General features: G+C 32.1%; 1 protein-coding gene across 1 annotated transcript in view; it reads right to left on the reverse strand.

Annotated features, from left to right (window-relative positions):
• Positions 1-13,076, reverse strand: part of LOC129225990 (laminin subunit gamma-1-like) — a 51,589-nt gene that overhangs the window by 27,047 nt on the left and 11,466 nt on the right. The window contains exons 2-7 of the mRNA XM_054860567.1: positions 8,546-8,734; positions 7,060-7,177; positions 5,734-5,841; positions 4,904-5,040; positions 1,284-1,406; positions 133-435 (exon numbers count right to left, since the gene is read on the reverse strand). Coding sequence (XP_054716542.1) covers positions 133-435; positions 1,284-1,406; positions 4,904-5,040; positions 5,734-5,841; positions 7,060-7,177; positions 8,546-8,734 — 978 coding nt within the window. The remainder of the gene's footprint in view (positions 1-132; positions 436-1,283; positions 1,407-4,903; positions 5,041-5,733; positions 5,842-7,059; positions 7,178-8,545; positions 8,735-13,076) is intronic.

Here is a 13,076-nt window from a genome sequence, read left to right on the forward strand (position 1 = left end):
GAAGCATTTTAAAAATCAAATGTTTAAGCAGGCACACCTAAAATCATTTTTAAAGCTATCAAAGCAATATGTATCAAAAGAAAACTTTAAAACGAAGTTAATTAGAAAGAAAATAAACATAAGTTGACAAACCTTCTCTAGAAAAAGTAGCTTTGATTTTAATTGCAGTCAGATTAGATAAAATTTTCATGAAATCAAAAGCGCTAACTCTGGGAGTCCAACCAAAGCTTGGATTTTCGTGCAAACGGAATTTGTAGTTTTGTATCTTATGAGATGGAACAGGATTTCCTTGCTCTGTTAATGGTGCACTAATGCGCAATCCAGCGCCTTCTAAAATAATGTCATGAGCACTTATACGAACATTTTCAGGACCAATTCTCAGAGTAAAAGACAAGTAGTGATTGTAAGATGCCCTTTGATTCCCTAGATAGTTATCTGAAAAAAAGAAAAAAAAAACATCAGTTCAAAGCAAATTACATATGTTAATCATTTTTACATCAGCACTGTATAGTAAATAGTCTTGCATATCAGTGGCCCTCAAGTAATGTGTCATTAGATTGCAGCAAAATAAACAAGGTATGCAGTTTTTTTAGAGATGTGGGGGAAAAATACTTTAAACTGACACTAAAAAGAATTCTTTACTATTCTGCTGCTTGCTGCAATAATAATAGTAATAAATCTTGTAATGTTCAATGAAAAACATAACTGATTTTCATTGTAGAATAAAAAAGTTTACTTTAGCTGTAACCCAGCATGCCACACATTTTCGAAAAATAATTTCAAGATTAAAAGCTGTAAAACTACTGAAAATCACAGAAATGTGCATGAAAGACATACATGAATACACGTGGGTGTGAATTTTGATAGGTCCCTAACTTGAACTCAAAAACATAAAAAATATAAGTCCATTAAGTCTGTTTAGTTGAAAGCATATAATTCACATATTCCATTATAACTATAATTATTTTTTTTAAAGCTTCACAAAGTATAGCAGAAGCTTTTGCCAGTAGATATAGGCATCACAAAAGTAGGTGCTTAGCTTTGCATGAAGAAGTAGGATGTAAGCAATACATTATTGTCTTGTGTAGTATTCCTTTAAAAATGACTTACTGTTTTATGCAAGCATTATAGAGAAATATTGCTTGAATAAGATAAATAAAAATATTAAAAAATGTTACAATGATTAAAATTTAAAAAAATTTTCAAAAAAAAAATCTAAATCCCTAAAACTGTATCTTTGGCATATTGCTTAAAAAATAAGGCTTGTCAAGAAGGAAATGTACCTGGAGCTATAAAATATATGAATTCTCCTCCTTGTCCACGAACTTCTATTATTTGCAGATCAGCATCATAAATAACAGGGACTTGCCGGCCTCTAAGATCAATCGCTGACCAGTTTTCATCATCTAAAGATTCAATAAGTAGAAAAATTAAAAAAAAAAATACTTTCATAGATCATTCATCTAATGCAAAATTGCAAACAAATTTCAAAACAAAACAAGTAAAATAAACTAAATAAAAAAACGACCTACACAAAAACTCCGCAATTAGAGCACTAGGATTTCACAACCAGGATTCACTACTTTTTACATTAAAATCAATTCAACTTTTCAATCTAATATATTATTTCTCTAGCCTGTTTTTCTGTTGGTCCTTGAGATCTTAATTATTCCTTTATCAAATTCTATGATTTACCTTCCATTTTAAAGTTTATTGTGCCGGCTAATGATAAAAATGAACCTAAAACTGTACTTGGGGTTCATGATCAATTTCAGAAATAAAATGAAGGAGTTTTGAAGGAGTAAAATGAGATTTTGAAGAAGTACTAATGGGATGTCATTAAGTGATGTCGCATTTTTTTCAAGATATTTGACCCCCTTCACCTTTTGTCAAAGTGTCACACTTCACCCAACTGCTCCTCTTGACACATGTCATATTTTTTATAAACATATTGTTACAATAACTGTGTGATGTCACTTTTTGTCACCCTTTCCCTTCCCCTTGTCACAATTTCACGAACACATCTCCCCCTCAGGTCATGACATCACTTGTGAATGACCCTTTTTCCGATATCATAACTACGATTTACCAAACAATTATTATTTTTTAACACAATCACTTAACTAGTACACCTACTTAAGTATTTTTAAACAGTTGAATAATAATTAGACAAACTGACTTTTGCTGCTGATAGCAAGGTGGAGAAAAAAACAATAATCATAAACCTTGAAAAAATAGCCAAGCTTGATTTAATCATGTTTTACTTCACTTATTAAATGTAATAGTTATCTATTAATATTTTCACTTTCAACTTTTATGACTTCTATGATCAACTTGTAAATCACATCATAATGAAAAAACAAAATACAAGAAATTACTACAGTAAAATTGCCCTTGTGACAAAGTTACATTGTCAATCGAAGTATTTTAAGTTGCTGTCATAGAGGAAGATTATGAAGTCTTGAATTAAAAAAGAAGGAGTTTTGGTTGCTTGGTTCTATCGAGTTTATTGGCGAAAGAGCTTGAGTAGGCTATACTGAGCCAAACAATTATAGAATAGTGGAAAAAAGAGCCAAAAAAGTGATTTTTATCAAGGAGCAAAGGACATAAAACTTCAAAATAAATAAACACATAAATGAAGTTTTAAATTTTGAATGACGAGCTGAGAGGAATAACTGAGAAACGATTTTGAGTTACATAAAAAATGTAAACAACAAAACAAAGACAAAGACAAAAACAAGGACATAAGGACAAACCCTAAATTAAAGAAATAAAGTCGATCTCCTGAAGGAAGGAGAACAATTAGAGATGAGGTGTGTCCCCTAGGAAGGAGTTTGAAGGGCCCATTAAAAATATTTCCTAAATGAAGAAGCATTGGAGGAATTTTGAAGGAGCGTACGAACCCTGTGTTGCACCCCTTAAATTTGAGACTCAAAATTATCTAAAAAAGCTCCTTTCAGGGATGCATCCTTCAATGGATTAAATTCCCTTCATAGATTGTCAGAAAGAACAGCCCTTCAGGCATTTCATGTCCTCAGTCAGTTGAGCATTGAGCTTTCAACCGGGGTTCCAGGGTCGAGCCTCTGCTCGAGTGACCTGTCGCTATATCATTTTTAAAATATGCATTTTGCATATAAGATGCTAGGCATAAAATTAATACAGAGGGAATGCTCTTCCCATATTCCTTGATAGTCTTCATTAAGCATACTGAGCTGATTAAGAATACAAATTATGCATTTTCAAGTCATTATCACATTGAAGTTCGTGAGTTATTAAGATCGGTAATTTTCTACCAAGCGAATATGTGAATTTTTTCAAAGGGTGTTTTTAATGATATTTTTGAAGCAGGGCTATAAATTTTGAGCATGAATGCTTCTCAGGGTCAGCTAGTATTTGCAAGGTCATAAAATAAAATGCATAAGAAATATATCTATAAAATTTCTTCATAATATACATGATGAGTTTGGGACTTCATCATGCATGTTGGACAAAATATATTAGTACACAAATAAAATCAAGTGTTTTAAAACTATGAGACAATTTGATAAGGAGTTTGTAGAGAGAGAACACAAAGTTTTTCAGAAAGTGCAAAATAAAAGATTTTTTTCAAAGTAAACATCTTTCTAAGTCTTTCTAAAGAAGCGTTACACAGGAAGACATGCATTGATCCATATAAAATAATTAAACTTTTTTTTTGAAGCTGAAAACACAACATTTTCAAAATAATTTTGTTTTTTCAGAGTGATACAAAACAATTAGCTTTAAAACTGATTAACAATGAGATTACAAACATCAAAATGTTCAGTTTATAAGAACATTCTTATTTTGACGTCACTACCTCATTTAATGTCTGAATAGATATAATTCCTGGACAACCGCCCTCATATAAAATTTAATGATTACTTTTAACTGCATAACAGGGGTGATAGTGGACTCAAGTAAAATTTTCTGAAGACAGAGTTAAATTTTCAGAAACTATGAGGACTCTCCCCCCCCCCCCCCCCGGTACAAACTCTTCAAATATGCATACAAAAATCATTAAAAATAAAAATTTTAAAAATTCTATTTTTTCGAAAATTACTTTTCAGTTTTAGATGTGTTGTCAGCACAAAATTTTCGGATCACAAACACCTCTGCAGCACATTTCAGAAAGAAAAGTTACCCGTAATATAAAGTTCAAGCATATTCATTTTAACTAACATAAATAAATAAATAAAAAAATAAAAGTATTAGAACTACATAACTCTAACCCATTTAATGCCTAGTACGAAAATAACTGGATAACACATCCCTTATGTATGTATTGGAAAGGGTTCAAAGGCGGGCCACAAGGCTAATAAATGGACTTTCTCATTTAGACTATTATTCCAGGCTTAGAATGCTAAAAATGTAGTCTTGAGCAAAGAAGAGACCGAGGGGATATGATTCAGTTGTTTAAATTTATTAAAATGAAAGATATTACGGGGTTAAAGTTTAGCACTGAAAACAGGACAAGGGGTCATTGTTTTAAGCTATTTAAATCTCAGGCTAACATGGATATTAGGAAAAATTATTATTTAAGTAGGGTAGTGGAACCTTGGAACAGCTTGCCAGAAGAGGTGGTAATGAGCAAGGGAGTAGATAGTTTTAAGAGGGCCATTGATCTTCACTGGGGATTATAAATTGACTAGGACCAGCCTAGCTGGACCCAAAGCCTGTTGCTGGTAGTCACTTTTGTATTTGTATTATCTAAAATTTAATAATTATACTTAATAGCACAATTTAGGAAGAAAAGTTTACTACTAATAATAAAGTTTAAGCATATTCATTTAAACTAACATAAATTATCAACAATAAATAAATAAATAAATAAAAATCAAGCATTAGAGCTACACCAAATAAATAAGACACATTTGGAACTCACTGAGATCAAACTTTGATTCAATTGACTTTTCATAAAAGCCTGGAGCACTTCTACATTCATCGGAGTGTCCGTAACAGAAACAAGAAACACAGCCAAATTCATTTCCTAATTGCAGGTCGAAAAATCCCTTCTTACAACTAGGAGAAAACAAAAAGTTTATATTAATAGCAGTCTCTGCCATTGATGGTTAGGATTGCGCTCAGCAACAGGGGGGGGGGGGATAGAAAGAATGCGTTTCCTTGTTACTTTGGAAAGGAACAGACATGCAGTGGAGCTAGAACATATGAGTATGACATTCCATTAATGAGATACTAACAGTACTTTCTTAAATAAGCCATTTACCCTAAAATTTAAATATCACCAAGTGCGGTTTATGACACCTATATAATATAAATAAATATAACTTAATCAAAACTTTAATTTACTACATAACGGGATAACAAGAATAGTGGTACATGCTGTGAATTCAAAATTTTTCATAGAATCCCACTTAAATAATAATTTTCAAAATTAGTTCAAGACAGCAAACAAGTCTTCATTAGACATTTATTTGATCAAATAGTAATCAGATTAAGTCATTAAAATTTTAAAATAGTGTGAAAAAATGTAACCCATTATTGTGCTTTAAACATTAGTTACTAAACAGAATAGGGCTCAGCAAAAATGAATTCTAATTTTTAATAGATCTGTACTAGAATAAGCAATTCATGAAAAATAAACTTCAAGTAGACATGGTAGTGGGAATGATTAAACTAACACTGCTAAAAAGTTTCTATCTATGCTTGGATTAAAGATGTTACGTTTATTTTTATAAAACCTCATATACATACCTGTCACATCTTTGGCCAACCGCATTTTCCTTGCAAGGACAGTAGCCTAAGGAAGGATCACAGCTAGGGGCATCTGGAGCAATACCAGCTAAATTGCAGCCACAAGGTCTAAGGAAATAGATATAGGAATGAAAATGACAAAGGCAGACTCAATTTTCCATTACAGTTAAATTAATGAACTAGTAATAACAATGAAACTTAAAAAAAAAAAAAACTTTTTCTCATAATAACTACATGAAAATCAAATCATAAACTAGGGAGAAGGTTACATTAAAAATTAACATAACACTATTAAAAGAGAAAAAACTTCAAAACAACAGCCAGTTTCACAGCCATCAAAAACAAAAGAAGTGTCAAGGGACTGTCCATAAAAGATGTCACTTTTTTCTTCAGCATTTTTTATTTCATTTGTTACAAAGTGCCACACTTCACCCTTACCGGTTTTCCTCTCTTTGTCACATGTCATGCTATTCTCCCCTTTGTCTCAAACTCACAATTTCATGAACTCCTCTACCACTCTCAAAGTGTGACATAATTTGTGGACGGCTCCTAAGCAGATAAATTTTTCTATTTTGTGCTGAATTTTAATAGGTAATACATTTCAGACCCTCACAAAGAAAAAAAATCTTGATTTCAAACATAATATCATCAATTTCAAATCAGAAAAATTATAACGCATAATTTTTTTCTTCTAATATTCATCCAACATTTAATCCATCATCTTCACACAGTTACTCCACTTCAATTCACCGAGTAAAGTTGTACACAAACCTATCCCAACTGCCTGAAATAAACCATACCTTACCCTTATTTATTGAACCCCATGATGCTTACCATGATGCTGGAGGACCTATTGTTGTTGTCAAAGCTTAAGAATCATTTTTAGAAAAATTTGCTATTTTTATAATGCTCCATTTTTACACTAAAAAAAAAATGTGACACATAAATTACACAAAGCTACAAGAAATCACTCCAAAGCTGCAGCTAAGCCAGAATTGCAAGCAAGCACTGTAACGAGTTGCTAAATATTTTCTTGCAATACATGTCTTCCGTTTTATTGCATAAAAAATAGTACTTTTAATGCAATATATATCACAATACAGTGAAACCTGTGTATAACAATACTGTCTATAATGATAACCTGTCTATAACAATATTTTTTTTTTTTTTTGGCCCCAGCAAAATGTCAGCATGAATAATCAAACTGTCTATAACGATAACCTGTCTATTATGATATTTTATTTAGGTCCCAACAGTATTGTTGTAAACAGATTTTACTGTAACAGCATCATTAACTATAGCTTAAGTTACAATGTAATGTCTTACCTGCACCCTTGTGCAGTCATGTCATAAAAATTAGGAGCACATTTGCTACAAGTCCTAGTTCCAACTCCAGGTTTACAAGGACACTGGCCATCTTCTGAGCACTGAGAGGCAAGAGATCCTGGAAAAGAAACGCCAAAAACGCTTTTAAATATAAAATAATATCAACTGTAAAAAAAATAGTACAATGTGCAAATTATGCATGGATTTACCCTTTTTGGAACAGTAAAATTAATTCTCAGACTATCCCTGCAGCTAATTTTTTACTTCAGTATATCTTAAAAAATACTGTTTGTTGATTGGCATTTTAACATTTACTTTTTCATACATTGTCACAAAAGTTAGATCCTCTGCAATCTTCTTGGCAAAATAAAATTTAAAGAACTACTTTCATTATGTGAAAATTGGTATTTCTAAATCACTCTTTTTAAACACAATAACTTAATATCTTACATCTACTTAAGTATTTTTACTAATTTTGGAAAACATATAGTTAGACAAACTTACTTTTAATGTTGGGAGTGATATGGGGTAGGATGAAGCAATACTTATACAAACACCAAAACTGGAAAATGTCTAATTTCACCAGTGATTCACTGGAAATATTCAGTCTTTCATGTCGTCACCGATGTTGTGAATGTTTTTAAAACAGAAGTTCCAAAAATAAAATGTAATAAAACTTCATCGATGATATGGGATGGTGCAAACTGCACCATAGAAATGTTTAGGGAAGGGGATGTTTTGAGTTGTATTTTACACTTGGGGGGGGGGGTCTTGCAAGATTTGGGGGGGGGGGGGGTGCCCTTGCTTTTAGGACGGTGGGCACCCTTGCCAGAGATATTTTTTGACTGAAGTTCACAAAATGCAATTGTAGGTCATCTTTGATGATAAGGGAGGCACTGCAACTTGGAACACTCCCCAGGAATTTTTCAAAATTGCTGTTTCAAAAACACAATTTCAGACTTGATCTTTGGTGATAGATAGAAGGGAAGTTTGGAAACTATTTTACAGTTATAATATTTGTTTAATTGGAAAACCAAAAAAAAAAAAAATAAATAAAATAAAATAAATAAATAAATAAAATAAACAAATAAAATAAATAATAAAATAATAATAATAATAATAAATAAATGAAAAAAAATAAAAATAAATTTTAAAAAAAGTTATACGTTTTGAAAGGTTGTCATAGAGAAGTGCAGTTTTAAACTAAAAATGGATGATTTTCAAAGGAGTTAGTATCAAAATGCACGAGTTTTAAAGGCCCTTCAAAAATGTTTTCTATATGAAGGAGTATTGGAGGAATTTTGAAGGCTCAAATAAAAACATTTTTTTTAACAATTCTATACATAAAAGGTACAAATATATCATTTTGTACTTTGATAAAACAAAAAATTCTCTGCATATGAAAATGGATAAAAAATAACAAAACACACAGACATGAAATGAGACATAAACACATTGTACAAAAGAAAGGTTTGGAAAATATTACCAACTGCATGACAGTTGCAAGCAACACATTCTTTATCTTCCTTTCTTCTATAGTGAAGAACTTTACATCGTTCACAGTTGACGCCCTCAGTGTTGTCTTCACACTCCTGACAGTGTCCACCGCTTCCAGTTCTATCAAACAAGTCTTGATCAAAGAAGCATTTATTTGATTTCCCATTGCAATTGCAAGCTGAAAAAATATGTTTGACATAAATATGACTTTCATAAACACTCATGTTTCAGTTACAATACATCAAGCCAAAACAATTTCTTTGTAGAGGGAAAACTTCTTGATGAAAACTGTATCTGTTTTCAATAGTATGCAGAAAAATGAGATAAAAATAGTTCTGAATAAAACCAGAAGTTGGATTAAAATTATAGAAAGAATTTATATTAAGTATATAATATATATTATATATATAATATGGGGCCATGGAGGCCTTATCGGTAAGGCATCGGACTTGTGACCGGAGGGTCTCAGGTTCGATCCTCGCTGGTTAAATAACCACTGTCGTCATTAATGATGACTGGACAACGTTAAATATGCTCGTGGTCACAATGTCCTCCAAGTGAAACAATACCTGTGGGAGTGCTAGACCAGAAAGTTATTCGACTTCTGGTCTGGTTCTAAATTATCGAACTGTCCATAGACATTCTGCCATCTATTGTGTTGTCTGAGCTAAATCGGACTTCCACATAGAAATGTACGCTTGATTTAAACGGAAACCATAACCCATCTGCCTTAAAATTGAGTAACATCGCTACTCCGGCTCGGGTTCCCGAGTGGCATAAGTAACAACAACATATATATATGTATAGCCTGGAGCAAAGGAGAGTCAGAGGGGACATGACTCAGTTGTTTAAATTTATGAAAATGAAAGATGTTAACAGGTTACATTTTTGCAAGGAAAGCAGAACGAGGGGTCATTGTTTTTAAGCTATTCAAATCTCAGATTAACCTGGAAATTAGGAAAAATTACATCTTTAGTAGGGTCCTGGGAACTTGGAACAACTTACCGGAAGAGATGGTAATGAGCAAGTGGGTGGATAGGTATAACCCATAACAGGGGAGGTGAAAAAGTAGGACGTAACTGGGGACATGAGGTCTCAGAGACCGCTTTATTTGCAAATTTTTAAAAAGTCGTGTAATTATGATATATTCCTCTAATTTTGCGCAAATGTTCTTTGAACTTTTATTAGCAAGGCGATAAAATATTTTTGAATTCCTAATTGAAATATACCTTTTCTGAGGAAATTTTGCAGAGTCTTAAGATTTTTTGAGAAAATCATATGCTGTAGTAAATAACTATCGACTCGTAATAAGAACGAATCTATTATTTATTGATGATTTCATTTTAGTTCTTTAATACATACAAAACATTTTAGTACCAGAAAATTGGGTATATCATGTTACCGAAATTTTTGACAGCCCTTTAACTGTTAGTATTTTGAGTCATATTTCGAGGAATAATTCAGCCTTCATTGTCCCTAGAACATCATTGTATAACGTTTGTGAACATTTCAAACAGCTCTCAACCTCATCTAGAATATTTTGCATTTCTTCCACATAACGCAGATAAGATTAAATGAACCTACATCCGCGGTTTCTAATGTTAAGAGCCATGTTTACAACTGCCGAAAATTGTAACACTGAAGGGCAGGTGCAGTCTCACAGACCGCTTCTAAGAATGCAATGAAATTTAAACCAGATGCACTTGCCGAAAGGAGCAAGCAAGGGGATGTTCAAGGTCACAAAACAAAAAGCTTTTGGGAAAAACCATCCAATTGGACTAAAAATGAAAAAGGGGTGATCGGAAGAACTTTTGAGCGGTTTGTGAGACCACACCTCCCGTTAAGGGTTAAGAGGGCTATCGATCTTCATCGGGGACATATAAACTGACTAGGACCACCTAGCTGGGCCCAGAACCTGTTGCTGGTCGTCACATTTGCATTTGTAAATCCCTCAAGTGGGTGCCCAGGACTAAAAGTAACAAATCCGATAGTTGAAAATACAAATAGAAGACATCAGAATTTGGTTTTGATTTTACAGACACTCGTACATAATTAAAATTTATTTGAATAATAATAATAACCTTTTACACAGGTAAGAGCAACTTTAATTTTCACAATAGAAATTTAAATTTGAACTAGTGTTTCCACTGTGATCGCATTTTTAAGAAATAAGCAGAAAATTATACCTAAACTATGAAAAATAATGATTTTTTTGTCCAAATAAAAAGAGAATGATGCTTAATCCGAAAGAGCTTACAATATTTAGCTGAATCTTTTGCGAAATCTAAGCTAAAATATTTAAATTACTATTAAGTTTAATAATACTTAGTCTTAATGGGCATTATATGCTTCCAATAAGTGTATCTATTGGAGGGATATAGTAGCAGGAAGCTTGTGCCATTTTAAAAATCGAACATTTATCCTCCCAGTGCTGAGCTAAATTCTAAGATTTTTAAATTCCAAATTTAATTTAGAAATTTGTTTTCAACCGGAGAAGAAACACATTGAAACACTTGGAAAGATATGAGAACATACATTAACATTGAACATTTTTGCATTTTTCTATAAAGCTCTTTTTCCAATTTTAGCTTTATTGCTAAAAAACTTTTGAACTCAGCTTAAACCCTAGTTCACACCCATGCTATTATGTCCCTCTAATTAATGGGAATTATGTCCTTCTAATGAATGCATTATTGGGAGGAGGGGATCAAATTTCAATACTCTCAGTGGTGCTCAATGCTTAATCACTAGTTTACGTAAAACATGAAAGACAAAAAGTTAATTCTTATTTCAAGAAATTGGGTACACAATACAAGTATTATTTTTTCATTTAGCCATCAATTTCTATTAAAAAAGCCTTAACTGTGCCTTAAATCATTTTCTGCTAGAAAAGCTGCAGAAATATGATTTTAAGCAATATTTTGGCAAAAAAAAAAAAAAAAAAGCTTCAATAGCATATTCAAATATATTTTCATTCGTAAAAAAACTTTAGGTTGCGTTGTAAGGAAAAATTTTGTTGCTTAAAGAATCCTGAGAGTCAAAAATGACTAACTATCATAGCTTGCAGTGTTAAGATATATTTTGAACCAATTTCTTCACGTCCGTTAATTAATAAACCTAGAAAAATAAGTACTATTTAAACCCTGGGATAAGTGTTTTTCAATGTTGTGCCGTTCATTTGGCTCGCAATTCTACAGCACATGGATTTTCATACTCATTATATTTTCTTATCCACTAAATCAACATCATTTTATTCAAAACATTTGCTAAAAATACTTCGTAAATAAAAAAAAGAGGAAAAATAAACACTTTTAAATTACAACCTTGAAGAATAAAATGCTTTGTCCGCTTCAAAAATTACTTAAACTGATATCAATATCTTGGAGGATTCAAATATTTGCACATAATTGTATTCATTGCGCATATATTTTAATGTATTCTTGACAAGAAGTGATCCGCTTGAATTCCACGAACTTATTCAAATTTATTTTTGAACTAGTGACACAGAGCCGCATTTTAATTTAAAATCATAAATCAAAATTGGCGCAAAAGTGCTGCTGACGATAATAATGTAAACAAATGTATTGTTGCCAAAAAGAACAGAAAAAGCGAAGGAAAACTTTTTGTGGCTTTACTACTAGCGCCACTAGTTCGAGACAAGAAAAAAGTTACCATAATAACACTATAGTTTTTCTTTTCTGAAGGATTCTGGAGATCGCGAGTGTGGTCGGTGTATGAGGTTATGCGTGTAGAAAACCACCATCTTGGGGTGTTCAATTTTCAATAGATTTTTTCTGTATTGACCTTTGAGGTCTTATGTCTTAGTTTTTTTAGCCCAATTTAGGCTGTTTTTGAGTTCTCGTTTTCACAATATTATATATATATATATATTTATATATATATATATATATATTTTTCTTCCTTTCCATTTTCCTTTATTTTTTCATGTTGCTGTTTCATTATTCTGCTAGTGGGGAGTAAGTTACTTCCATGTCCGAAAAAAGAAAAGCCAATCCTTCAGAGGACGAAGAACGTACCTCGGAAAAAAATGTGAAAAGAAACCTTAATGTCTTCGAAGCTGACTTAATTTTAGAGGACAAAGTAGAAGCAGCCTTTAATAATGGAGCGACAAGCATAAAATTGTGTGTTTATGGTATCAGCTCCCCTATCCCAAGAAATAAGGGAATTAAGTTCCATGAAGAAATAGATAAAATCACAGACAAGACAGATGACGTCCAATTCTCAAGAAATAACAACATTATAATAACAACCAACAAAAAGAGCACAGTTGACAAGGTAAGTCAATTAAAATATTTCTTAGGAGTAAACACAGCCACTAGACTGATTGAAGACGCCGTAAGCACCAAATACATCATTAGAAACGTCGACACTGAAACCTCATTAAAATATATCGCTGAAAAATTAACCGAAGACGGTATCATAGTCAGCCAATTAATCAGATTTACGAAAAAAGCCTCTACAGAACCCATTCCCGTCGTACTGATAAAAGAAATAGGCAT

This window comes from Uloborus diversus, chromosome 1 (assembly GCF_026930045.1).
Source record: "Uloborus diversus isolate 005 chromosome 1, Udiv.v.3.1, whole genome shotgun sequence".
Lineage (NCBI taxonomy): Eukaryota > Metazoa > Arthropoda > Arachnida > Araneae > Uloboridae > Uloborus > Uloborus diversus.